The sequence below is a fragment of the Taurulus bubalis genome (assembly GCF_910589615.1).
Source record: "Taurulus bubalis genome assembly, chromosome: 7".
In the NCBI taxonomy this organism is placed as follows: domain Eukaryota; kingdom Metazoa; phylum Chordata; class Actinopteri; order Perciformes; family Cottidae; genus Taurulus; species Taurulus bubalis.
This window is the reverse complement of record NC_136595.1, coordinates 18,681,503-18,708,141: the sequence shown is the minus strand read 5'-3', so window position 1 is coordinate 18,708,141 and position 26,639 is coordinate 18,681,503. Positions and strand designations below refer to the sequence as shown.

At 38.4% G+C, this 26,639-nt stretch overlaps 4 protein-coding genes and 1 pseudogene across 8 annotated transcripts; 1 reads left to right on the top strand and 4 right to left on the bottom strand.

Moving 5' to 3' along the window:
- Window positions 1–287: 287 nt before the first annotated feature.
- spata1 (spermatogenesis associated 1) lies at window positions 288–5,942 on the bottom strand (the record flags this gene model as incomplete). The annotated part of the gene is made up of 12 exons (XM_079220773.1): window positions 288–437; window positions 1,654–1,752; window positions 2,206–2,381; window positions 2,750–2,875; window positions 2,963–3,080; window positions 3,205–3,265; window positions 3,353–3,518; window positions 3,910–4,312; window positions 4,762–4,815; window positions 5,098–5,215; window positions 5,671–5,777; window positions 5,880–5,942. The coding sequence occupies 12 exons, from the start codon at window positions 5,940–5,942 to the stop codon at window positions 288–290; spliced, it is 1,641 nt and encodes a 546-aa protein (XP_079076899.1).
- Window positions 5,943–6,864: 922 nt separating this feature from the next.
- LOC306739300 (guanine nucleotide-binding protein G(I)/G(S)/G(O) subunit gamma-5) lies at window positions 6,865–8,732 on the top strand. 4 transcript variants are annotated; one of them, XR_013771031.1, is made up of 3 exons: window positions 6,865–7,049; window positions 7,189–7,568; window positions 8,410–8,732. XR_013771031.1 is itself a non-coding variant. In XM_079221289.1 (3 exons), exons 1-2 carry the CDS (start codon window positions 6,969–6,971, stop codon window positions 7,312–7,314), a joined length of 207 nt encoding a protein of 68 aa, XP_079077415.1. In that variant the 5' UTR covers window positions 6,865–6,968; the 3' UTR covers window positions 7,315–7,332; window positions 8,410–8,732. The 4 variants fall into 4 exon arrangements, 3 of the variants coding, with proteins under 3 accessions (XP_079077415.1, XP_079077416.1, XP_079077414.1); XM_079221289.1 differs by having other exon boundaries at window positions 7,189–7,332; XM_079221290.1 differs by having other exon boundaries at window positions 7,189–7,360.
- A 144-nt stretch (window positions 8,733–8,876) lies between these two features.
- rpf1 (ribosome production factor 1 homolog) lies at window positions 8,877–13,172 on the bottom strand. Its single transcript, XM_079221287.1, has 9 exons — window positions 12,897–13,172; window positions 11,990–12,046; window positions 11,759–11,839; window positions 11,580–11,675; window positions 10,885–11,038; window positions 10,472–10,554; window positions 9,933–10,114; window positions 9,688–9,814; window positions 8,877–9,393 (listed from the first exon to the last, which is right to left on the bottom strand). Exons 1-9 carry the CDS (start codon window positions 13,143–13,145, stop codon window positions 9,352–9,354), a joined length of 1,071 nt encoding a protein of 356 aa, XP_079077413.1. The 5' UTR covers window positions 13,146–13,172; the 3' UTR covers window positions 8,877–9,351.
- Window positions 13,173–16,087: 2,915 nt separating this feature from the next.
- LOC306739270 (deoxyribonuclease-2-alpha-like) lies at window positions 16,088–20,736 on the bottom strand (annotated as a pseudogene). The gene is made up of 8 exons (XR_013771262.1): window positions 20,663–20,736; window positions 19,337–19,489; window positions 18,665–18,762; window positions 18,406–18,565; window positions 18,232–18,322; window positions 18,001–18,160; window positions 17,477–17,667; window positions 16,088–17,172 (listed from the first exon to the last, which is right to left on the bottom strand). The product of XR_013771262.1 is annotated as a deoxyribonuclease-2-alpha-like (transcript).
- Window positions 20,737–22,087: 1,351 nt separating this feature from the next.
- Window positions 22,088–26,242, bottom strand: dnase2b (deoxyribonuclease II beta; the record flags this gene model as incomplete). Its single annotated transcript, XM_079220570.1, has 6 exons — window positions 22,088–22,422; window positions 23,018–23,215; window positions 24,303–24,464; window positions 24,781–24,859; window positions 25,820–25,994; window positions 26,133–26,242. 6 exons carry the CDS (start codon window positions 26,240–26,242, stop codon window positions 22,088–22,090), a joined length of 1,059 nt encoding a protein of 352 aa, XP_079076696.1.
- Window positions 26,243–26,639: the final 397 nt, after the last annotated feature.

The window sequence follows — 26,639 nt, the reverse complement described above, 5'->3', positions numbered from 1 at the left end:
ACACACTGCTGAGCATCTCAAATTAATCTTCAGGCTATTCTATGTGGCATATACTGTTAACCTGCTATCTCCCCCTAAAAATACCCCTTTCAAAATTGACAAAAAAAACGGGCTTATGGGTCTCTTAGCTCACAGCACCTGAGCAATTCAGATGAAAACAGTACCAACACATTTACATGAAAGAATAATAATAAATGTACAAAAAATACTAAACTCAGCAGCATAAAATCAAACAAATCAACTCCTGTCCAACCAAATGATTTGTTTTACAGTCTGTATGTACTGAATTAAGTGGCGGTGCTTTGAACTTGTGGTCTGTCCCGTGTGGTCTTTCCAAAGCACAGAGATGACGTAGGACCAGGATGAGAGGACTGACTCTTCTTCTGGGCCAGCTCTGCCTTCAGGGCCCTCAGCTCTGTGGCAGCCTGCTTCCTCAACTAGGCAGCCATTCATGAAAAGATGACATGGTTTGTTAATATAATTCACCAGATACCACCAGCATACAAGTGTATTTACCCAAGTACAGTACTGAAGTAGAAATTCAAGGTACTTTTACTTTATTTGAGCCTTTCTACTTTAAGGAACTTTATACTTCTACATCTGATATATGGAAGGAATAATGACCGATGAGGGTTTATACCATGGTATGGGTGTATATACTATACTACAGTGTAACTTCCTTCTTGCAGCTCGTGTGTTAGTTGCCACCTTGTGGTGCTCAGAGGATGAGGCCCTGAAGGACACACTCATTATTGTGAATACGATATTCAAATGTATTTCTTTCTTTCGATGAATGTAGCCAGCACATTATTACAGAACAAACCCAATCAGAATCGAGTGCTTAAAGCCTTCCTTTCAACTAAAAACCATGTTCCTCCAAATTAAAATGTTTCTCATAAACTGTTCGATGAAGTGTTCCTTTTTAACATTGAGAAGATTGTCCTACTTCTCGAGCAAAATAAACTATATATATATATATATATAAAAAAAAAATTAGATCAGCTGGAAAATGAATAGTCACAAAACTGAAAACAAGTGTTTTTCCAAGCTCATTCAGGACAGGACAGAAACGGGACAGAAACGCTTCCAACATATGATCCTGTAGACTATTACGCATTACTGTCAACAAAAACACTTCACAGTTTATAAAGCAGAAGAAATAGCAAAACATCTACAGTACCATAATGCACCAGTTATATTAAACCAAAAACAACATGTATAATTTGACTGCACAATGAGTACTTTTACTGTTGATACTTTAGGTAAATATTGCTGTTCATACTTGCATACTTTAACTTAAGTAAGTGAATACAGGATTTTAACCATCAAGCGTAAACAAAGGAACTCATTAAAATTTGATAAAATGTAGCATATTTCTATAAATAATTATATATTTACTGTTCAAATATGCCAATCTGCACTGCAGTCCTAACTATTAATAATGTGTCTCATAGTAAAAAATGTTGAGTTTTTTATAGAATAATAACACTTTCAAGTACATTTTAGAACACATAATAATATTCAAATGTGTGCCATTTTGCCATTTTTTTCCGATATGCCTCTCTTGACCAATCAACTTCTTATGTTGTACAACCGCTACTTTTGTTCAGAGGTTATAGACACATTTATATAGATTCATAGAAAATCAGTTACCTTTATCTCTGTTACCAGCTTCATCTTAGCATCCTCTAGCTTCCTCTTCAGGTTGTCAATCTCATGGCTCTCTGTCATGATGTGAATGATGAGCTCGTTCTGAAATTTAAGATCTTTCAATCAGTCATTTATTTGACTTTTATGAAGAACATTTTTTTTTAAACCCTGGTAGTTGCTGTCCAGCTTAAAAAACATGTGACTTCAGCACTGGTGGCAACTTAAGTTCACAAGCCCTTTGAGAGACCTTTTTCATAGCAGACATTTTGACACGTCATCTAAACAAAAGCCAAGGGTTCCACTTAAAGGGCTTTGCTATTATACACTCCTAATAATTAAACCTTTGCTTTTCCTTCTACAATTTGAAATGAATGCAGTAAAAAAGGTCCTTTGGCAACACAAAATATCATTGTGCATCTGATTTCTTTGGAATCTATCTAGAGTAAAAATATGTTTAGGAAATCTTCTAAACTCATACTACCTATGCCTATCTTTTACAATAAGTCAAAAGCCACATAAAAAATAAACATAAAATCCAGATAAAATCCATTTCACCTTTATGGAAGATCTGCCCTGTCGTCTTGGCTTCCCTCGGTTATCTCTGGCCTGGAGCTGGTGCAAGAGTTTGTTGTAAAATGTCTCCAACTCCTGTCGTAAGTTTCTCAGATTTTCCTCCAATGGTGCTGTGGCCTTCTTGGTCTCAAAATATTTCTTTTTCCAACTGTCCCGTGCTTTACATTAATGAGAAAGTCATGAAACAAATGGTGTTACTTTTGACAAATTTGACCTATTAAAAAAATATAGGAATTACATTTTTACTTAATTACATGTCTTTAACATATTGTCAACTGCAATTAAAACAATAAGGGATTAGGTCTTCTACAACTCTGTATTAGCAATCAAGCACGGGAGTATTTATAACTACATTTAAATGAATTTTCTCTTTACAACAGTAATATATTACAGGTTAGTTGAAGCACATAAGGAACAATTCTGTTCTTGGGTTCACGACTGATGGAAAACTAAATAACTTGTAAAAAATAACTGTGATTGCTCAGAAGATTTTAGCGTTTTACTTTAACCGTATTTGATTGCTCACCTTGGTTCCTGCGATGTCTGTTTTGAGCCAACAAATCTTTTCCTTTTCTGAGCAACTCTTGCCTTGTCCACTCCAGTTGCTTTCTCTCTTCCCTCACCAGCTGGATTTCCTCAATCAGTTCATCTCCTAACAGTAACACACATGTTAGTTGGGTAAAAAAAGGAAAAGTGAACGATCATTAATGCTTGGTATGTGGCTAAAGTGACAGCTTACTGTTTGTCTGAAAGACGGAAGAGGAAGTGGTCTTTTGAGCGATCACTGTGAAGGCTTGACCTGGAGGTGGAGCGGTGAGAGCTACACACTGGGACAACCCAACTGGACAATCTGTCACCTTGAAACCAGAAAGAAATACAACAGTCTGATTATAATGGACTAGCCTGTATTCCTGTATAGACCCGCCTGCAGGCAGTGGTATTTGGACTAATGGCTACACCAAGAAACTTAACTTATATTACCCCACTTATTGGTTTAGTCCTGGTGGACTTCAGTGCATGTACATCTTTTGATTTTCCGAGCCTGGAAAAAGACACACCGTTACAGTAGCAGTAGTTTGAGTATTCACAGCAAGGTACAAGTATGTCACTCGGTTATGCTGCACAATACCCGTCTGTGAGTGAGAAGCCTGAATCCCTGTCGCCCAGAGATTGGGTGACTCCTGAATCTCTGGTCGCTCTGTTCTGCCTGTGGTACTGTTTCTTCTTTTTGCAGGTTTCTTTGTTCTCTGGCTCCTCCTTCACCTGAGCTGAATCAGCTTCACTTAGTTGTAAAGCTGTAGATATATAGCAACTGATGAGCTTCGTACAGTAATGTGAGATCCAAAAGATTAGTTTCAAAAGGGGGCCAAAATGTCCTTGCTAAGGAGACTGGGTGGCAGATGTACCATTATGTTTCAAACCAATGCAACATAATCTTGCCTGGTAAACCAGATTATAAAATGCCATGATATAAGCATTAAAAACATCACATTTACCTCAAGAATCACAAGAGGAGTGATAAGATCTGTTCTGAAACGTGGTGAATATCAGCAGCAATTTGTTTGAAATTACAGAAACCTGCACTTTCATCACATGGGATAATTACACAGATAACACACTGCAAGTGTGTACATCTAGAGTGTGTAAAGCATTCTTTGTTGCAGAGAAAAAGCTAATATAGTGTACCTGTCATTTTGCCTTTATTCTGTAAAACAAGCTGTGTTGCCCTTTGAATATGAGGCTTCCTCGGGCAACAGCCCTGCTCCGCCCACTCTAACTTGTTGGAAGAGATACCCTCCTCTCCATTTTCTCCTTCTGCCTCTGAAGAACTATAGCTCTGCTCCTCCTCGTCTTCTTCCTCCTCTTCCTCTTCCAGGCTTGGAGTGGGCGGTGGCTGATGGGAACACTGGGGGATGAGGGGGAATTTAACAGGCTCTTTTGTTTCTGCTGGCAGGGGGCATGTCTTGGGAGGGTGGTAATAGGTCTGGTGGTCTGGGGAGCTGCTGCTGGTGTCTGGGCTGAGCGACCGGGAGCAACCGCTGCTGTCGGTCTCCACAGCGGGCAGCAGGTAAAGCTCTGGCTGTGGGGCCTGCCGACAGGTGACAACAAGACATTAGTGGGGCTTAAGTGGGACATAATGAAGATCATCACATACTGTGTAGAGCTACAAGGAGAGAAAATTAATTAGACAGATGCATATCACTTAATGCAAATGCACAAATCACTTAAGTTCACAACAAAATTGAGGGAGAAATTAGCAGCGTAGATGGCATAACAAATACAAAAATGAAAGCCATACAGTTACACTGACACAAGTGAAGATTACCTCTTATTTTTATAGGATAGGCATGGCAATACCAGACATTGGACTTCCACCTGCTGTGTGTGATTTTTAGACATTTTCAAAACTTGAAATGCTATTATTTATAATACCAAAGTGTTGTATTGTCTTGCCATTCTTTATCTTAAATCAAACTTTTTTTTGTCAGTGACTATTCCAAAGAAATTAATTATGCAAATATGGAACATTCTACATACATACGGTGGAGCAAATGTTTTCACTTTCAGATCCTTCTCCTGTTTGCTCTTGACCTGTAATAGCAAAGGATGTGTTTGTTGTGAGAAAGCAGTAACAAATGTGTACTCACTTTCCTTTCTTGTACCACACACACACACACACACACACACACACACACACACACACACACACACACACACACACACACACACACACACACACACACACACACACTTTAGTGTTAACAGCCTGAATAGTGAACTTGTTAATCAAACCGTCTGCATTGTCTTTCCCTACCGTCTGCCTGGTGAAACACAACCAGCTTTAGAAAAACACAATACACATCCAACACTCACCAGAGCCAAACTGCGTCCCACACATTTGAGGAAGGAAAAACTTTCTAAGTGCCTCTCAGCGCCAAGAAGAGCTCCCAGCTCGCTCCTCAGAGTTTTCAGGGTGATATCAGGATACACCCTGAGCGATGAAAAGGAAATTTGAGATAACTGATCCATGACACAAATTAGGTTTTCACATTTCTTTTACAATTTGACACCTTGTGAAGAACCAAAATCATCTGTAATCTGGGTTCCTGTGGATTTTAGTTACCTAAAAAGTTAAAGTCTAAACACTGTAAAAAAAAAAAACAAAGAAATCTGAGGGAACAGTTTAATATTTACTGAAATAAAAATATAACAACTTTCAAGAGCTCACGTTTAAATACCATACTCATATCAAGCTTTAAAGGCAAATATGACACATTGAGAAAGTGCATTTACTTACATGCTGCAATGTGCTTTGAAAACATTGAGAATGTTATGATTTAAATCTATCGAACAAGTATTAAATACATATTGTATTTTTTACTTCACTGCATTTGCAGAATAACCTGATAACAACACTTGCTAATACATTTGTATTACATGTTTTACCTGATGAATCCGGCAGATATGAAGCTCTCTATGGCTTCGGCAGGGACTTTATTGAGCTTCACATTCCACTGGTCTTCTGGAACATGCAGCACATGGAGCTCCACAAACTAAACACATAAAATCGACACTTGTCAGTCTGCATATTGGCATCATACGTGAGAAACAATTTCAGTTCGTTGACAATGATCACATTCATTTTCTCAAAGTACCTTGCAACTGGCCGGTCTTCTGTCTTCTTCGAGATATCTCATTGACTCACAAGACAGCTCCATTCCCAGTCCAAAGAGAGGCAGAGACACTTTAACAGGGTAGTTTTCTGTTAGGTTTGTTCGGAGGAAGACTCGTTTATTGGGGTACGAAGGCGTGGACTGCTCGGTAACAATTTGGTGTAATCAAACACAGACAGTCGCCCAGTGGACTTTCTTTTATGAGAGTGCCAGCACTAGTTGCTCTGGTGCTGATGATGACAATTACTGCAGAAAGAAGCAGCTAATCCAATGTGTCTTCACCTGACACTGGTCTTACATTTGAATCCGTTATGGAGGCAAATACAAAATGTAATGGGTGAATGCTGGCAGCCCATTCTCGCTATTTTTCTTTTACTAGCAAGCTATATTATGTTTTTTAAATTGTATTATAGAACAACAACAAAATAAAGTTACTTTGTAAACGTGACACATTACATTGATTACATTCAGGGTATGTCGAGAAATGTTCTGAAGGTTTTCTTGTACATAATTACTAAGTGTGTTACTGCTTTATTACCACTAGAGGTCGCAATCAATATTGGTCTGATGCCGCTTTCACGGACCCTGTAAATTGTCGTAATTATACATTTTACAGAGTAATAGCTTATTCTCCACCAAAGCCCATTCGTGTTTTTGATATTAGCGTTATACAAAAACTACGTCAACAACTTTTGGAATATGAAAGCACAAATGATGGTAAAACTACGCATTTCCCTTTAATCGCCCTGCATTTAGAGCTAAATAATTGAGCTATTAGATTTCTTTTGGTGTTATTCATTCTAATTAATTAGTTTTCATTAAAATGCACGTGTTCTGATCCGGTGCTATTTCCATCTAAAAACTAACTTTAGGGGGAAACAGTCGACGTTAGAACTTACATTTTAAGAGCACCCCTTGAAGGCAGCACCGGCGGACACTCCTGTCAAGAAAACCGGAAACTCGGTGATGAGGAAGAAGTAGTTGGGAACCCACCTTTTTTTTTAGCCAAATAGTGACTTAAAAGTGTTAAAGTCGTCATCATAAAGACTACAGTCCCGCAAAACCGGAACAATGTCGGGATCATCCAGCGTCGTGGCGATGAAGAAAGTCGTCCAGCAGCTCCGTCTGGAAGCGAGCATGCACAGAGTGAAGGTAACGTCCAGGGCGTGTTGGTTCATGTGTTGCTCATTTCTCTCGTTTGGATACAGATGGCATCACATATGGTTGGTTACAATACAGCATATAACTTTCCAGGACTCTTTTATTTTGTTGTATTTGCCCTCTCCCACAGGTGTCACAGGCCGCAGCAGACCTGCAGCAGTTCTGCCTGCAGAACGCCCAGCAGGACCCTCTGCTCACCGGCATGTCGTCCAGCAACAACCCGTTCAGACCGCAGAAAGTCTGCTCCTTTCTATAGCACCGACCCTCTTCCTGCGTTAGTATCACAGCACGTGTTCTCCTCAGTAAGATCTGTATCATAGGTCGAGTTCCTGATGATTCTGCCAGTTCAAGACCTTGAGACATAACCAAATAGCAATTATCAATATTTGGACATTTTGGAATTTCATTGATTTTCTAGGCTAGTCCCTTAACGCTCATGTAAACAACCAGCAGTGGTGGAAAGTGACAAAGAACGTGTACTCAAGTACTGCACGTTAGTACAATGTTGAGGTACGTGTACTTGAGTATTTCTATTTTCAGCTACTGTAAGCTTCTATTTGACAACAATTCATAGGGAAACATTGTGCTTCTTGTTTTACTCCATCCTTTTGAGAAGGTGTTTACTACAACTAGTTGATAACTGAAATTACTTTGCAGATTTGGATTAATAAAAGCATTATCAACAAATAACTATTATTATTATAAGATGGAGGGGATGTACAACTCAGAAGTGTCTAAAGTAAATTAAACTAGCTTTCACATGTCCACATTAATGCATTACTACTATAATCCAGTAAAATAATATACATTATACAGAAATGGGCAATACTGCATGAGTTATTTTACTTTTGGTACTTTAAATTTGATGCTGATACTTTTTTACTTTTACAAAAAGTACAAATTTGAATACTGACATTTACTTGTAATATTGTTTTTCAGTGATATTGCTTTTACCTCAGTAGAAAATCTGAGTACTTCTTCTCCCACTTGCAACCAATTACCAAACAGCATTGTCTTTACAAAATAAACAGTTGAGGCATATCTGAAAAGCTTAACATGTTTTGCTCCTTTTTTTGTACTAATATTAGATGTTTATCTATTCTAGACATTGGTATTGAGGTTAAATAAACACATCAAGTTTGCATACGGTCATAATAAACAGCCACATTGCAATACCAGGAGAAATCATCGGCAACAAGATATATGTAATTTACAGTTTCTGATTCACTCTTAAAATGGCACAAAGGGTTCATGAATGCTAAATGAAACTTGTTGGAACTTGTAGATGCCGTGTACAGCACTGCAGTAAAATGGTTATTAGGTCTGACTAATGCATGAAACATTTCTGCAGGTTTTGGACATTGTGTTGCCTTGTTGGAACCGGACCGCAGGACCTGCGTCGTGGAAGGGAAAAGCCAGAAGAGCGCTTGTGAATTTGGGGACGAGCGACTACCGGGATGTTTTTTTTTTTTTTACTTTTGCCTTTGCAAAAATCTCGTACTGGCACGATATTAGTCCGAGATACAACTAATCCACACTACACGAGTGCCTTTTGAATTGTACATTTTTCATTCCTGATTGAGAATAACATTTTCACATTTTAAACTTGAAGCAACATGTTTTATTAAAATGAGTAGATGCATTGTATTTTATTAAAATGAGTAAATGCATTGTGTTCCATGCATCATCCATAATTATTTTTTTAAAGTCCCGTCAAATACAAAAGCTGCTGTACTGTAGACACGATTTGAACCATTTAACCATTTCCAGAAACTGTTGCACTTAAGTCACTGCTCTTTATCATTTGCAGACCAGGATGTAATAGCACGGCAGTCTGGGACCAGGGCTGGTTCACAATGACTCTCCGATTCATTTTGGACCACAGTCATACATTTTGTGAAGATACATTTGAAAGGAACTGAACATACGCCAGGACAACACTCACATACACGTGTATTCAGGTTATTCAGATTCATGTAGAGCGCCTTGCGATGAGCAAAGTCCTTGCGATGAGCTACAGGCTCCTGTCCCACTCTTGGCCTGCAGATGCAGCTTTATATAAGTTGTTTTCAGAGTGAGTTTCCATCTACAGCTTGGTGATATTTTTAAAAAATCCAGGAAGCGGTGTTGTCATCAAGTTTAGTTGAAAGGCAAAGTGATAACTAGTCTTCCACAAATAATCTGGATATCCACTCCAAAGTCCATTTGTGGAAAGCCAATAACTGTAGTAATATCTTTGATAATAAACAAGGTCGTCCTTGCCTGACCACAAAAGCTGGTTGTTATTTTGCATTTAAAGTTGGAACTTTCGTCTGCAGGCATCCATCTCATGGCGCTGGAAACAAAAGAAGTGTATTTTGTTTAGCTTTACATAGAAAGCCTCGGACATTATTTCTATTCTGATTAACATTTACAAAGTACTTCAAACATGTAACTGATTTGCAAAGCAATCTGTATGACTATCAAATATCCTGGCACCAAATAGCCAACCACATTTTTGGAAATTTAGGCAAACGTCGATAAACTTTAAGTGGCATGGCACAAAACAAATTACTATTGAAGCGCTGACTCCATTGGTTCCATCATCACAGCTCTTCTCAAAGAAAAGTTTCAGCACTGAGAGACTCACCTTCAGGACCCACTCGTACTCCCCAAACTTTGAGTCAAAGGTGCCTTTCTGTAGAGAGCGGAGTTTAAGGGTGAAGCGAGGTCCCAGCTCTTGAATACCAACTTTCTTCTCATTCTTGAAGATATACCTTGGAGAGATCAGAACACACATTTATTAGACCATCTATATTAAAGATAAACGGTCTTAACAGCTTCTGAAAAATGAGAGTTACAAGGCCGGTCAGAATTCAGTTAAAAAAAAGTCACCTGTGAAATCTGAAAAAGACAAAGTCTCTCTGGTTGTGGAAGGTGGCGACCTGTCGACCCACAAACTGAGGGTCTTGTGGAAACAGGGCAGCAAATTGCCGGCCGATGCTGTGACCCAGACGCGTGGTGAAGTTGTTGAGGATCACCTCTGGAGAGTGTTCAGTTGGATCTTTGCCTCGTCTCTGCAACGAGAAAATACTACAATTACGATGAGATCACATGATTAAGTTTATGGATAATAAACAGTGGCTTCATATATTAAATGATGGTATTGATGAGAAACTATTTGGAAGATATAGGCTTGACTGCCACACAGCTAATCATCAAAACAGTCAAGCATTAATTGAGGTCGGATTGCAAAGTTGAAAAATCCACAATGAAGATTCTCAGGTATTAGCAGGCTTGATTCATCATGCACATTATTTTCTTCAAAACTTTTAAAGAGATGCTATATAACCCATTAATATTATCACGCCGTTACAAAAGTCTCATTATATCAAAAAAGAATCAGGGAATATAATTGAAATGGATCAACTTGCCTTCATCTCCTTGCGCAGTCGAACACTGCTGACCTTGAAGTGTGCAGTGGGCCCATCAGGAAGATGACAGAGAACCAAACCATCTGAAAGTCGAGTTAAGGGAACCAAACTAGGTGGTCGGACTAGGTGAGCTAAAACTTTGACTAGCTCTTTGTTTCAAAGTGTATTAGCAATTCCACAATACTTATTGCAACTTTCATATTTATCACTGAGTTTTCATCATAAACGTGGTCTCTGAAGTTGGCGAGATTAAAAAGCTTCGTAAAAAAACACAATCGCATGGATTTAATTAAACACAATCCTCATTCATTATCTAAATGAAAGCAATATAATGGATATGTGATGAAAGAGAACAGTATACAGAGCATTGTGAATCATCCTCCCCTCTCCCGACACACTGACTTTGAGGATACTGGCCCTTTTGCGATCCTCATTGATGACCATCAGGTAGGTGAAGTTTCTGGCGACGCACTGAGGAATGATCCTCTTCAGGGCCAAACCTCTTCTGTAGTACACATGGGCGTCTGGGATTACTGTGGCCAGCTGATGACAAAACTTCACCGTCCTCTGCAAAGCGAACATCAGACAGCTATTAATGTTTTAAATAGACAGTGTCTGAAAATTAGGAGTGAGAAGAAGCCTCAGCAGACTCCAATTCAACACCACAGGAACATTTAAACAGTATCTTTAAAATATCAAATACACACACTAAATGTTAAACTGCCTCAACATTTTACCTATTTTATTGTGCCAAGTTGCAAACTCTATCCTGGTATACAAAGCAGGCCAAAATAAAAAATATTAATTATTTGTAAACCCAAGTGTGCGGTTTAAATAAAAAGTGCCTCAACAGGTTAAATAACATAAAGTTTTATATGCATTTATATAATACATTGTGTTAACTATTTAGAGGTGCTAAATGTGATAACTATAGCATTAATAAGCTTTTATTCCCAACCCTCTCTGCACTGCTCTTTATACAACAGTTATTACCAATAACATTGTCGTGACCAACGACATCGTTACAGAAGTGTTGGTACGGTCAAAAGCATTTTCCCTTCTCTTTTTTTTGGTCGAGCAGCAGCCAAAAGAGGGGTAAGCCACTTACTCCTCTTGGTCTGTCTGATGTTGTGATGAGCACTTTAGGGTTGGTCAACCCATTGAAGTAGGCAGAAAACTCATCAGTTCCCTCGTCAAATGCAATCTGTACACAAAAACACACACGTTAATGCACATTAAATATAACCTGAGACGGTTCGAACAAGCTTGACGAAAGTTGGTAAAAACCTCTTCATCTGCTGGATCAACTGTAGTCTCGTCGTACACCCTCTGGTTCTCTATCGTCTTCGGGACCTCTTTTGGTGGCGCCTTCATGGGGACAGAATAAAAGAACAAAATTAATGCCCAATAGTAATGTTGTTCAATGGTAAAATTCATTAAACTAAGAGGTCAGTTTATAAACTTTGACTGATATGGCAACATATGGAACAAAAAAAACACAGAATAAAAAAAACTCACCTTGTCACCCAAAGCTATCCTTTCTTTTTTCTTCCTCTTCTTCATCTGAAGCTTTGCCTGAAACATGAAGAGAGAAAAATATAAACACTGAAATACCAGAACGTGTAACTTATATTTGCATTCGCGCTGAAAGTTATAAATGTCAGATATCAAGCAGAAATGCAAAATATTTTTGTCCCAGCTTCTTAAATGTGATAATGTTCTGCTCTTGTCTGCTGAATATATTGGGTTTCAGATCTTTGGAGACAAAACCAGCAACTTGTGTGCTCTAGTAAATTGTTGATCATGTGTATTGTAACTGATAACCACAGCTATAAAGTCAAGGTTGTGGAGTAAGAAGTTTCATATTTCCTTCTGAAATGTAGTAAAATAGATATACAACGTGGCATAACATTGGAAGTTCTCATGGAGTAAAATACAAGTACTTGAGATTTACAGTGAAGTACAGCGCTTGAGTGCACGATGTACTTTGTTACCTTGCACCACTGATGAGGGGAGAATTAATATTACCATCACCAAAAAGTGAAATCAACACCTCTTAAAAAACAATGTACACTTGACATGATCTCTATAGCCTAATTAAGGGAGGATTTAAATCTGTTTTTAACATGTGATGCTAGTTGTGTAGCTAGCTACATTTTTGTTTTGTTTCCTACTGTTATGTAATCTCTCTTGTTGATATTGGTATTGTTGTTATTTAGTGTACATTTTAAAGCGCTATACAAATATAACGTATTATTATTATGACTATGTATAGCCTGGCTGTTGTATCAGACTGCATTAAAGTGAGTTTTAGCTCAGTGTGACGTAGTCTGTGGGTGTACCTCATACACTGGCAGCTAATGTGTAGTTTACTTGGTAAATTACAACGCTAGTTAGCTGAGCTAGTATATGTGTGGATCTTTACCTTTCCTTTTTCCTGCTTGTATTTCACGAACATAGCATGTCTTCGCTGTTTATTCTTGATCTCGGACACGCTGAAGGTGGGGGGGAAGGCAGGTCCTGCCTCGCTCTTCTCCATCTTAACATCCTCCTTCGTCTCGGCTCCATCGGCTCCTCCATTTCCCCCCTGACTCCCACTCTTGTTCTTCGGCTTCTTAGTCGTCTTTCTCTTCCATTTGCTGTCCTGACTCACGGGAACCTCTGTAACGTCCATCTTGGGTAGGCTGTATGTTTTGGCCCAAAAATATTTTCACGTGTGTGGAGCGAGCTTCCTGTCCGTGTGCTCGCAACCGGAACCGGAAGTGACCCAGTTGTGGCGGTCGAGGGTGAAAATGTGGGGACACCTAGTGGCGAGGAGGAGAAAGAGCGGGTAAAAACACGAACTGCAACACACCTTCTGGAACATTTTAAGATGTATGTAGAGACTACATCTTGAATTGCATTTGATATGTTTTACATAAAAAGTTCCTCCAATAATGTATTGTGGGTGCTGCTTTGAGTCTGGGGACAAAGTTGGTTAAGTACCTATGGTCAGTACATTCAAGTATGATTCTTAAAGCCATTTTCCACTAAACAATGTTTGATACTTCACTTCAATGTTTAATCTTCACTGTACAGAAAGATGTATGTATGGAAAAGTTAGAAAAGTTTCTATGCACAGCTTAAACCTACAGTAATTGATTTATTGGCCACAAGGGGACAGTGGAACTAATTTGTAAACACAACATTGACAGATTAGTCATATTATAAATTGATATGACGATTGATATGTGCCCTAATTGAATTGCCATTAGTTTTATCAAACAGTTGTGTATTTACACAACTAGCTCCATTCCTTTAGAGTTGTGTTTGTATCCACCTGATGAATGTAAGTCCAATATGCACTCTTCTGCAGGGCTCTCAAGTTTTTAAGACAGGCAAGCGTGACATCTATCTCTCTCCCCCCGGATGGGATTACATTTCACCCAGATACAACAGAGACGTGCTTGATTCCTCCATGGTGAGGGCAGCGCGACCAGGTCATGTTTGCGCGCTGCAGCACATTAAATAGCCTAGAGTTTTTTTTCAGCGTGAGAAATACGATGTGTGGCGGGAGGGCGTGACTTAAGACCGAAATGCGTGACAGTCACGCTCAATGCGTGACACTTGAGAGCCCTGCTTCTGTTAGCTCTGTTTTTGGTCTCAACCTACTCCTGAGGGACATATCTGGCTCTTTAGCTGCTACATGCTTCGTTGTGTTCACCAGCTAGATAGCTAACTGTGCAGCTAGCCTAAAAAGCATAACTATGCTGGTCTGCTGTTTGCTGCTGAGCAGGTATACCTAATGTAGAAACATGGGTTTTTATAGATTTTTCCACTCAAAACCGTAGTGTTATCAGAATGGGTGTATTAATTCACCTTCATCACCAATAAAAGCCAACTGTCATTTATATGTATTTGTAAAAAAGGGTCTGGAAGCTTGAGCTGGTGTTTGTACTTGCGTTTTGGTGGTGCATGTTTTCTGTCAGTTACATTTGAATGTAACTTTTGAGCACATTGTGATTATGTGGAGGTGCACGTTTACATGGTCCATACCATTTGATCCATCTTCTTTGTTCATATCAGCTAGCTGTTCCAGTCACTATCAGGAGTCACACACCACAATCACAATAAGGAAATACAACACTTTAAATATTGACCATGAAAATGTGCATTACAGAACATACATGGAGGAGACAACTTTTTTGAAATACAATACAGTGCAATCCAGTTTAACACCACACATTTCAACCTTCGAAATCCTCAACATCTTTCTGACACAGACGCAACCGACCCTAATATTATGCTGTAACTATTTACTGGGTGTCCTGCAAAAACTGTCAGTGTTACACAACAGATTGTCTCTCCAAGGATTTATTTTGGACATTTTAAACTGTTGACTATAATAATGGACGCGGGCTTAGGACCCAGAATTCTAAAAGTATGGTGGGGTGTGTTGGTGTAAACAGGAAGGTGTGGTATTACTGGGCAAAGACAATTAAATATTCTTAAAAAGCCACTTCCTGGAAAAGTAGAGGGGGACATACAGATTATCATCCCCCTTTTGTATAGTAGAACACAGTTTAAAAGGACATAATGTACACAGGAGGTACTGTTCATATTGCAGAATCAAGCTTTAATATAAATTCCACATCTGCAAGACATAGAATCATTATGAATACACAATTTAACTGAAGTGTTGTTGTTTACTGTTGTATCAGAAATACTGCTTCCATTTGAAATGAAGCATCCAATATCCAAAAAAAACTACAAATTTAAGTTTTAACTTTGGGACGACAGAATTTAAACGGTTGACGATAATAATGGTCGCGAGATTAGGACCCATAATTCTAAAAGTATGGTAGGGTGTGGTGGTGGTGTGAACAGGAAGGCGTGGTATCACCGGGCAAAGATAGTTCTAAATAAAAAAGCCACTTCCTGGTTTCAAATTACACTCAATAATTTTGCACTTGAATTTCCATGAAATATGAATATGAAAAACAGTTTTCCTTTAAACAGAGAGACAATATTTTATTTATGTTTTACTTCACTTATGACTGTTGTATCTGAATTACTGCTTCCATTTGAAATGAAGCATCCAATATCCCCAAAAAACAACAAATTCAAGTTTTAACTTTGGGCCTGCAGAACACGTGTGTTCTCTTTGTCTCTCTGCTGGTCAAACCAGCACCCAATACACACAATGTGCATGCCAATTGTACCCTAGGACCATGATACAGCAATACAATCCCCTTTTATGATCACACTCATGACAGCAGTGCTTGTTGTTGTATGTGCTGGCGGCCTTTATAAACACACTGTTGGAACCAGGAAACTTTCCATACAGATGTAGCGACGATAGTATCCTTCAACAGCACACTCAAAAATCAAGGGTTTTTAGTATTTCAAGGGTCCTTGTGTTAAAATCTAGTTAGGAGACTTTCATTATTTTAGTTTTGTGCTTCATATTTCCAAATGTATGTGTTAATGTGGAGCCAGATAGTATCCCAGCATTGAGAGATACGTATTAGTTTATAGGGGTTTATAGAGACCCAGCAAAATCATTATTTTTTCAGAGGCCCGTCTCTTGAGCTGTGACTAAGAGGGGAGACAAACAGGGTTTTTAAACAGGAGAGGTACATTTATTGGTAAACACCGGACAAGTCAAAGTATGAGGTGTACTAAACACATGGTGCTGGAGGCATAGCGGTCCAGCCAGAAGACTGGAGCCGGCAGGTAATATATACTCCTGGGAGACTGGCCAGGTGCTTCCAGTTCGGCTGATAAGCTCCGCCTACCAGTGACCTGCAAGACAACACACAGACAAGCCAGAGTACAAGCACAGAGCAGGCCCTGCTCAAAGCAAGAGGGCCATCACCACAATCTGTAATAATAGTATCCTGATTGTATGGAAGTTAAGGCATGATTTACTTTTTACATTTTTTATTCCAGTTACACCAATCATGGTGTCTAAAACTTCTAAAATGTCAAGCTTGCAACAATCTTCAGTCTGCTTATATAACTGTGCAGGTAATGTCAAGCGACATCAGGCTGCAGTCTTGTCTCTTAGTTTTTGGTCGTGCAGAAACTCTTTTCTTTACATTGAAAAAGCAGGTTGTGTCATTAACTATTTAAGCTCACAACCATAACCCTAATAACCCTAAACCTAACCCCTAATCCTATTGTATTGTTTGAGTTGTGTATATAGGTTGTACATGGGGATTATATATTATTGTAGCCCTGATTATTTATTTTATGTTTAATTTGATACCTAACATGTTTGTTTTGTTTTGGAGGGGGGGGATTTTTACCAGGATTTGTTCTTGATTTACCTGATATAAAAGGGTCCCCTGATCAGGGGACAGCTCTCTGAAATAAGCATCAGAATTCGGAGGTGCATTGTTCATGCTTTTTGATCATCTTTCTGAAAGCCCAGGCAACTGCAACGTCTTTAATGCATGTTGCTCCTCCACCTCTTTTCATCTGACTCTTTCCCCTGTTCATATCAGCTATGCAGGTCCAGTTACCAATCAAACACCACTTGGAGTGATCTACAGTATTGCTAAAGGCCTCCATCTCCGGGAGCTCTACTTCATTCACATTATACACATGATGAGGGATGCTGCAGCTGCAGTTAGAAGGCAAAGGATCACGCATCTTCCCCCAGCTCTTGACATACAGATTCTTCTTTGAGTACTTCACAAGAAGGCCAGAGTAAAGATCTACAATAGTTTTGAAAACAAAACAAAACACAACACTGTTATCTTTGACAGTTAAGAGTAACCCCTGTACATACAGACTATGGGGACACAATTTCAGAAATACATTTCATACACACATTAGAGAAAATAACTACAAACAGAAAGTTATCCTGTACTGTTGTGTTGTTTTTACTGCAAGGAAAATTGTAAACGTGTTCCTAATTTTGCTTTGTAAAAAAGTCATCGGGCTTATTGTCAACTTAATGTCAAATTATCATACTTGAATCCTGATTGATTGATTGATTGATTAATTGCAACCACTCACCATCCCCAAAACGAGTGTACTTTGCAAAGCTGCAAAATTTTCGTCCACCTTTGAAGTCAGCGTCGTCACACAAAACCAGGTTTCCTTTTTTGGGTAGCAGGCTCGCTGTGCAACACATTGCAGCTCTTTGTGAAAGGTTGTCGGGATTTCAGAGTCATATGGATAAGCATGGATGTGCTTGAGGTGCAATCCTGAGAATTCAAATTTAAGTTATTCTTTTTGGCAAATAACTTCCATGAAAGTTCATTTATTTCAAGTTTATTTGTATAGCACATTTCAACAACAAGGCAATTAAAAGTGCTTCACATACAACCATTAAGCATCAAAACTTAATGCAAAAGAAAACAAGATTTAAAAACAATTAAGAACATTCCTTGGAACATAAAAACAGTAAAAAAAAACAAACAAACAAGAGATAGAATAAAAGTTGCAGTGCAGTTTAAGAAATAAAATGCAGTAGTGAGATGCATTAATTGATTGGTATCGTTGAATCTGGTAAACCTGGGTAACCTGCATAAACCTACCTATTTCTTTGAATTGCTCGTAGGAGTAAGTCACACACATGAAAGTCTGAGCATTAATGTTTCCACTGTTTGGCCAGAAGTCTTTGCTGCGATATTCTGGAAATCTTGGTGTACTGTGTGAGAGCCAAACTCCTGTTTTTTTTGTCCAACATCACGACTCCTTTAGGAAGAAGAACAGAAGAAAACAACAGAAACAGAGCTTTGTTACATCATGATATATTTGACTTTAACCTTTAAAAAGTGGAAAATGGCCAAATGAATCAGGAGCACGATATGGTTTTGGAGGTTGATCATTATAGAGCATGTATCCAAAGCCTTCCATCTACAACAAAACAACAGCAAACTGAATCCATGTGCAGATTAAACTCAGTGTGCAAGAGAGACTCATGTCGTTTAATAAATCACCTTTCTATCGTAGTAGTCAAGAAGAGGTTTCAGGGTGTTTGCCAGAAAAACAGATTCACTGTTGATTGCTTCTTTACTGACTTTCCATCCGTTGGAGCTCTCATCCATGTACAGATATGACAAACCATCCTTCTCCTTGGGGTATTTGTATACAATATACCTAATGATACAGAGATAAATATATTCTATCACATATTTAGCTGATTGAGAATAGACAAGGTGAAAATATGAATTAACCCTATTAAAAATGTCTACAAACCAGTCCACCTCCGTTCCGTTGTCGTCCCTGCATTTCACTTCTGAATCACACCCTTGAAAAAGGATCGCAACACCAAAGAGCAACTCCATCTTTGTTCGCTAAAACAATCAAACATAATCATGAGAATTACAAGGACAACAGTCTTACTTTCTCAGATTAATCACCAGTTGATTGTCTTTATTATCACATTGTGTTGAGTGTTGAGAAATATACAATGTAGTATGATGAATTTCAAAAGGGCACAAAGTCTTATTGAATTTAAAGTTGATTATATAAATAAATATCCAGAGCTTTCAACTTTGTATCTTTGAGCCCAGACAGCAGTTACAATCTCACCCGTAATGATGTAACCAAAATTCAATACTTCACATATTCACATATTGAAAATGTAATCAACTCCACTCAATGGAGCAAACTCCGATTGCTGATGAAGGCTGTGAAGTGTGACTGAAAGCTCCAGAAATAGCTAGTAATTGGAGTTTGAATTAAGATTTATATCGTTAAACTACTGTTCCTAAAGTTAAGAATTAACTTTCATGCTCAACGATTTTAATAGAGCAATTTGGCCGAACTGCTTTACACTCTTTACACACTCAGAACATTACACAACTGTAACACAGATGATGATTAGTGTCAGGAAGGTGTTGGGCAACCAAAAGTTCACAAAATTACCTCAAAGCTTCATGGCATTCTTTTGCCCAGTGGACAATCTTTCAAAGGGAACGCCTCTTATCTTGGAGTTTGAGGTGAAACGGTGTCACTGAAAATGAGAAATGTTCCCTGCAGGTGGCTACTCATGATATGCAAAGCCCCGCCCTCGGTGAACTGTCAATGGATAAAAAATAAGTAAAGAAAAGTCACAGAGAAAAATAGAGTTTAATTTCTACGTGGACGGATTAATTTGCTTTCACTGCCAACGATGCTGGCTGACCTGTATGCTTGACGTGGAGAGAAATTATCAATGTAATGTTGAAAGACACTTCCAGAATAAGCACACAGCATTTGCTGATAAGTATCAAGCTGCGGAAGAGCGAAAAAGATCGATGTCTTAACTGCTGCAGCAAACTGAGCAAAATAAATCTACTTTCACAAATTGGATCAAGTCTCCAAACTTACTGCTGTTCAGTGTCTTGCTAAAGGACACTTTCACATGTGAACTGTGTGGAAGACAGGTATTGAATCTACCTTGTGGTTACAGGACGACCACTAAATATGGGGAGGACTCAAGGACTGCATAGTGTGTTTAATTTGCCTCAATGTAGGCCAACACATCACAGTGTATTTATGTTTCTCCTCTTCCTAAGAGTTTGATATTGTTATAACAGGTAAAATAGCAATAAAATGTCAAGAATTTTCTTTATTTTTGTTCTGTAATTTAATAAATACAACAAACTATAGTTTTTGTATATATAATATGACTATAAAACTTTATAAGCTGTGATATCAAATAGCTTTTGCGGCTCCAGACACATTTTATTTGGTGGAAAATAGGGCAAAAGGGCTCTTTGGATAGGAAAGGTTGCTGACCCCTGGTATAACGGATCTTTCTAAATAGAAAATTGTAACTGCCACCACCATCAGGAATTATGATATACAGTATTACCATTTATTTCAAGGCTTTTTCAAGGCTGTTTTCGAGGCAAGTTGGTGAGTTATCAGAGGGCTGTAAGAGTTCTGCATTTCTATAAATGAACTTCCTGGACCAACTATATTAAATCATTCCAGTAGTGCAACCAGTATTAACAGGTCAAAACAACAGTGAACATTTTAAGTATGAGCTCCTCTGAGTAAACATCCTTTCACTGGAACAAAATGTAAATACAGTCGTTTGAATATTTCCATTTTCTGAGAGAGATTTAATTCCACTGACTAGTTATTTTGACATTTCTTAGAATACATCTGAAACATGTGAAGCTGATCCTGCGGTTTTCATTTTAGTATCTTAAATTTCAACTATTATATTTTTTAGCATAATAAACATGGAAGCATTTTACTTACATATCTGTCCATCGTCGTTTCTCTTCACAGTCAACTGTTCAACGGTTCTGCAAAGCTGCGACTGTGATATCTCATCAACGCAACTGACACCCACATCTCTTATATTTCATTTGCTTCCTTGTTTCTTATTCAGACACTTCACTGCAGTTGATTCATTGATGTTGTGACTCACACCACAATGCTGATCTGCCTGTTATAAACTGGAGACAACATAAGGGTTAGTCTGTCTTTTGAATACAGCACCCAGTTTAACATGACGATGACAAGAGTTAAGATACTCCAGACTGAGCACTTGCATCATAGTTCAAGTATTTCAAGTATTCCATGTTGTTACCTGTTCAGTTTCTCTTGTAGCAATGTCCTTGAACAAGACAGAATAAGGCTAATGCCTTTATTAATTTTAGGAATGTGACAAGATTCTAGAAAATCCTTGAAATGAGTTGACAAGTAATGCAAATTAATCTTAACCCTGTGGCAGAATGATTGGTTTGTTTCAGGGAAATAATAATTTAATATACAATAAAAGGCTAAATGTAAAGTAAAGAGCAGTATGTCCACTATCTAATGGTCCACAGAGAAAATACTACACGTACAGTGTAATTCAATAAGTCTAACCACAAGGAGACACTGTTTACCCAAAACAGTGGATACACAAGTTGTTCACCAAGTGCATCTTCCTGACAAGGTAACTACTACATAGACATCAAGATGGCAAATGCATTCACAGTCTCCACCTGCGTAAAATATAAACAACTGTTTTTTTTAATACAGAAACAGCCCACTCACACTTATACTGACACACACCAGTACAACCACAGTCTGATTTGCAGGGGTTACTGAAGGTTAACTGGAGAAGTTAGAAGGTACCTATTTAAGGGAAAGTCTGAGGAGGTAATGACAGAGGGGAATTTCATCGAAAGGAGATGCTCTTTCACTTTCCCCACCCAGATATAACCCATTTTCTTCAGGCCACCATTGTTCTTGATCTATTAAAGTTTGAACATATTCAGAATGATTAGTATGTAATCTAGATTTGCTTTGAGTTCCTCAAAACACATCAAAAGTAAAGAAATAAAGGTTCTTGCAAGTTATGTGATGCAAATTCATAATATTTGTATAGAAATGCGAGACATTGATGACACAGGAACACTAGTTTTTGCATATTAATTAAATTAAATTAAATATTATGTCAGCATTTTCATATGGACTGGAAACGCAGAAACACATCAAGATATTTCAAACACTTGCCGTCGCTGTTGTTCCTAAAATTGCTAATTGGAAACCTGTGTGGTCTGATGGTTGCATACCAGTTGCTTTAACCTTAACTGGCTTCACCTCCACATTTTGTCACAAACATCTTAAACAGATTCAAACCATAGCATGAGAGACAAATCCAGGCCCAATCATCTCATCTTTCTCTTTCGTTCAACAGCCAATGTACCAGTCCACCACCTGTCTGAAGGCCTTGTAAATTATGGGGTTGAAGGTGCAGACCAGACCCCCACCACGCCACATTTGGGCCCTCTCCCTGTTCAGATCCCCCAGGCAGGTCACCTGGTCCTCGTAGGCCCGCGACACGCACCACTTTGAGTGGTCGCAGTAGGACTGGAACGGGACTGATCCGGGGAGCTGAACCCTCTTGATGTTCATGGCATGTTTGGGCAAAGAGCAGTTGGAGGGAAGCTCGTGACCTTGTCTCTGCCAGGACTCCACCAGCAGGTCGGCATCCAGAGCCTGAGCCACCCAGCCTATGTAGATGTCTGAATGAATGCCAATTAGGAGGTGAGATCAGTTGCATTATGATGAAAAGCATATAGAAAAATATAGGTATAGTATACGATAGTTTTATGTTATTTATGTTGCATTTGCTGTATTCTTTAGGGAGTAAATATATGAAATGCAAATGAAAACATTTTGGACAAAACTAGAAATATTTTTTTATAATTAAACTTTAAATATAACCACAACTATAACCTTCATGTTAGTGATCACAACTGTCCACACTAAGCCATGAAATGGAATGAGGGTCACAAGTACAGTAGCTCATAACACATTGTAGGGGGTCACAGGCCAACTATGTTGGGAGCAGACTTTTAAGGCCTTGGGTGTGGTGTGTTCATACACTTCTGAGATAATGTCTCTGCACCTGATAAGTGAAGTGTGCAAACCAGATAGTGGCAGTGCAAAGTCGTTGTATTGTCCAAAAAGTTTACATCTGCAGTTTTGCTGTGAGATTTTTCTGTAGAGTAAAAGTGCCAAAAAGGCCATAAAAAGTGATTTTGTTGCAATACATGTATATCTGCTTTTCTTTGTACAGCAATACAAATGACCAATAGTACATAAAGGGAATCTTACCATCCACAAAGCGTTCAGATTTGACGAAACTGACAAACTTGTCCCCTTGCAGTGAGAAAAGCTGCTCCACTCTCTTATCTGAGGCCAGAGGGGGTTTGGACCCCTCGCATAACTTGGCCAACTGCGGCAGGTCGGCCATGAATGCAGCAGGTACAGAGCAGTTATACAGGCGTGGGTAAAGGTACGCCATCTGCTTTGCTGGAGAGGGAGAAGTGAGATGGTGTATCTTAGAAAACTAAAGGGAAGCTTCTGTATAAAGATGGACAATATTCCTAAAATATTTAAGATTTCTTTTTTAAATGCTTACATTCCACCTTGAACTGCATTATTGTGTTGCTGATATACAATATCAAATCAATACCAACCTCCATATATTCTGGTTGTACTCAACTATGTCTACAATCTCTGAAACATGGATGTTTTTCAAAGAGAACACAGCGACATAAACCTTTTCTCAACCTTTTCTCTTTAAAAAAAAAAAATATATATATATATATATATATATATATATATATATATATATATATATATATATTCATGTATTCTCTTGTTTGTTTAAATGCTTTGTATTCCAGATTTTTCGTGACTAATTCCAAAATGTTGTGGGCTCACTTGAAGTAACCCTCCGGAGTCAGTATCATTGTTGAAGTTCATTTTGTCAAAGACAATTACTTTGATTTTTTAGGTAAAACTTGCTGTGTGTTTGATTGAATGCAAGTTAGTGGATTTCCCAACATGAGGACATGTTCCTTTAAGGAGCTGCTAGCCATTCAAATGTATCTTTTGTTTGTAAAACTTAAAGATATTGACTCATGACACATACACAAATGCATTGTTTTACCCCCACCAGACATATTTTATGAAACATAAAAAAAATACTTTGAATAATAGTTTTTGACTGATATGGTTATCCCACAAAAAAGGTTAAATGTACTTATCTTTGTTAAAATCTTAAATTCCTGAATTTGCTAATATTTTCTTTTCAATTGTTTAACCGCTGCATTCAAGATGTCTCTTATACTTTACTGTCTGTTGTCAGTATATATGCTGGAGGTTTCAAGTTTCTGCACTTCTGTAAGTTTTGCATACTTATTATAGAAGAGTAGACTCTTATAACATCGTTTGACAAATCCTTTGCAGGTTTGTGTACATTGAGAGTCATATCTCTGTATTGAAGGGACTGACTAAGCCAGAACATTCTCTGTGTAAATGTTACAGAATATAGATTTTTGAAGTATGGGATGTGTTCAGAGCTGGAGTTGTTGCTTCATGAGTGTTTATTCACCTATACGGAGGAACTGGTCATAGTGGTAGGTCATGCAAAGAGCGGTCTGGCCATTGACCTTTCCAGAGGAGGGGTAGAGGTAGCCTCTCTCAGGGAATGACGGGAAATGGGGAATGCTGTGCGAAAGCCAGAAACCTTGAGAGCGGTCAAAGAGCAGTACCCCTGCAAGATGCACACAAACAGCGCTCAATGCATGTACAATGTCTCACAAATCCTTTTAACATGCAAACATCAAAGTTATGTCAAAGCAGACATCAATCCAGAGTCAACAGCAGTTATCAGCCGGATGCTCTTTGCCCGTTTCCTCCCCCTGACCCCAAAAAAACATATTGATCTGTTCTTTTTTGCAAAATCATAGCATTGCAAAGCTTGAATAGCAATGTGGAAATATATGTCATTAATTATCATACACAGGTCCCAGATGTATTGAGTGTTATCCCGTCATACAGTCAAAAGAAACTTTAATTAAGCGCTGTACCTTTAGTGTGTCCGTATCCTTGAATATACTCCAGGATCGGTGGTCCATCATTGTAGAGTGCATACACTGAACTGTTAGACTGAGGGAAATACTCGTTTTAAGCATACAAAATATGGTGAGGAATATATTTGTGGATGTGATTTGTCCAGTTATTTTGTATATACAGCCCCTGTTGATTTCTTAAAGGGATAGTTTGGCATTTGGAAAACATATTTTGCTTTATTGTCAAGAGTTAGTCTCTCGGTACATTATCTTTAAGTTTACAGTCAATACAAGACAACTGCTAACAGAATTAGCTTATCTTAGCTCAGTACAGATGGCGCTACAGCCCAGTCAGCAACTGTTTAGCTTAGTTTAGCATAAAGACTGGAAACAGGGGGAAACAGCTAGTCCGTTCTGACCAAAGATATAAATTCCTGTTTCTCTCTACTGGTTGTTTGGCAAACTCATAGCAATGACTTGTCTTTGGTATGCCTTTTGTATGGTTGAAACCAAAGACATAACATATTAATTAGTGAGCTTTAGAGGTCCTAGTAGGTGTATTTTGGTACCTTTTAACAGAGCCAGTTTACCTATTTCCAGTCTTCATGCTATGCTAAGCTAAACTAAGCAACTGCTGACTGGGCTACAGCTTCATATTTAGCCTATACAGACATTAGAGGGAAATAAATCTCCTCATCTAACTCTCAGCAAGAAAGTGAATAAACATATTTCCAAATATTGAATAATCAAAAAAAACATTTTTTCTTTGTTTCTTTTTAGTTTTTCTTAATTTGGTCTTGACTACTTTCCTGATCAAACCAGATACTGATCTCCAAACTCAATAATGCACAATTACATGAACACAATCAGCATGAGGAAGTACTGTGTTATTCATTTAATTTGGCTGAGGAAGCTTGTTTAATGTCCAGCTAAAGTCCAGTTCCCCAGAGAAAATAAAAGAGTGTCTACTCAGCAAGCTTATGGGCTCTGTCTCTATCTTTCTATATACAGGAATCATTGTATAAAACCCACTTGAAGAACAGGGACATAATCTCACCTTGTATGCTCCTCCCAAGTAAAGCTGGTTCAATGTATTACCCAGGGCTCCTTGACTGGAGTTAACCATGAATTTACTCAGCTGCCAGCTCCCCACTGAGGAGTCCAGGTACATGTAATCCACCCCACTGCCAACCTCGCCAATCTTATACCTGGGCAGTTTGTAGACGATAAACCTGCAGTGGAAGGAGAAAGGAATATTAATACTTTGTATTTAAATAAGACATCTTGAAAAAATAAAATAAAGAATCATTTCAAGCACCATAACAAAACATGTTGCAGTTGAATGCTGTTGCAATGTATCATCAACTCACCAATCAACAGGCTCACCAGCTTCATTCTTGCAGGAAATGTCAGTGCTACACACTGTGCAACCCAAAAACATGATAATAATCTGGAAGCATAAATTTAAGTATTTGGCCATACTGAACGACTCCTGCAGGCAAAGTGAACAAAAAAGGGAATTTGCAATCTTCTGTTGCGTTGAGTGCTTCATGGTTGAGTAACTTTGAAAGTGAAAAGTACATCTGCTGTAGATGCAAAACAGGAAGTCATAAAATCTGATCACATGACAGGGGAAGTTTAAGGAAAAGTTATAATTTAATGGAGCGATATTAAACTAAATGTTTGGAGGCTTTCACAGGCTCTTAATCTCTGTAAATCTGAATCTACTTACTGTACCTCTATCCAGGGACAGTTTTGTTCTTTTTCCACATTGTTCTTTGCAATTCAAAGTGTGGACCTGGGAGCTTCTCAGTGAAACCAATCATCTTTTATTAGCAATGGGGCCGATGATCACTTAACTGGAAACCATCTGGTAA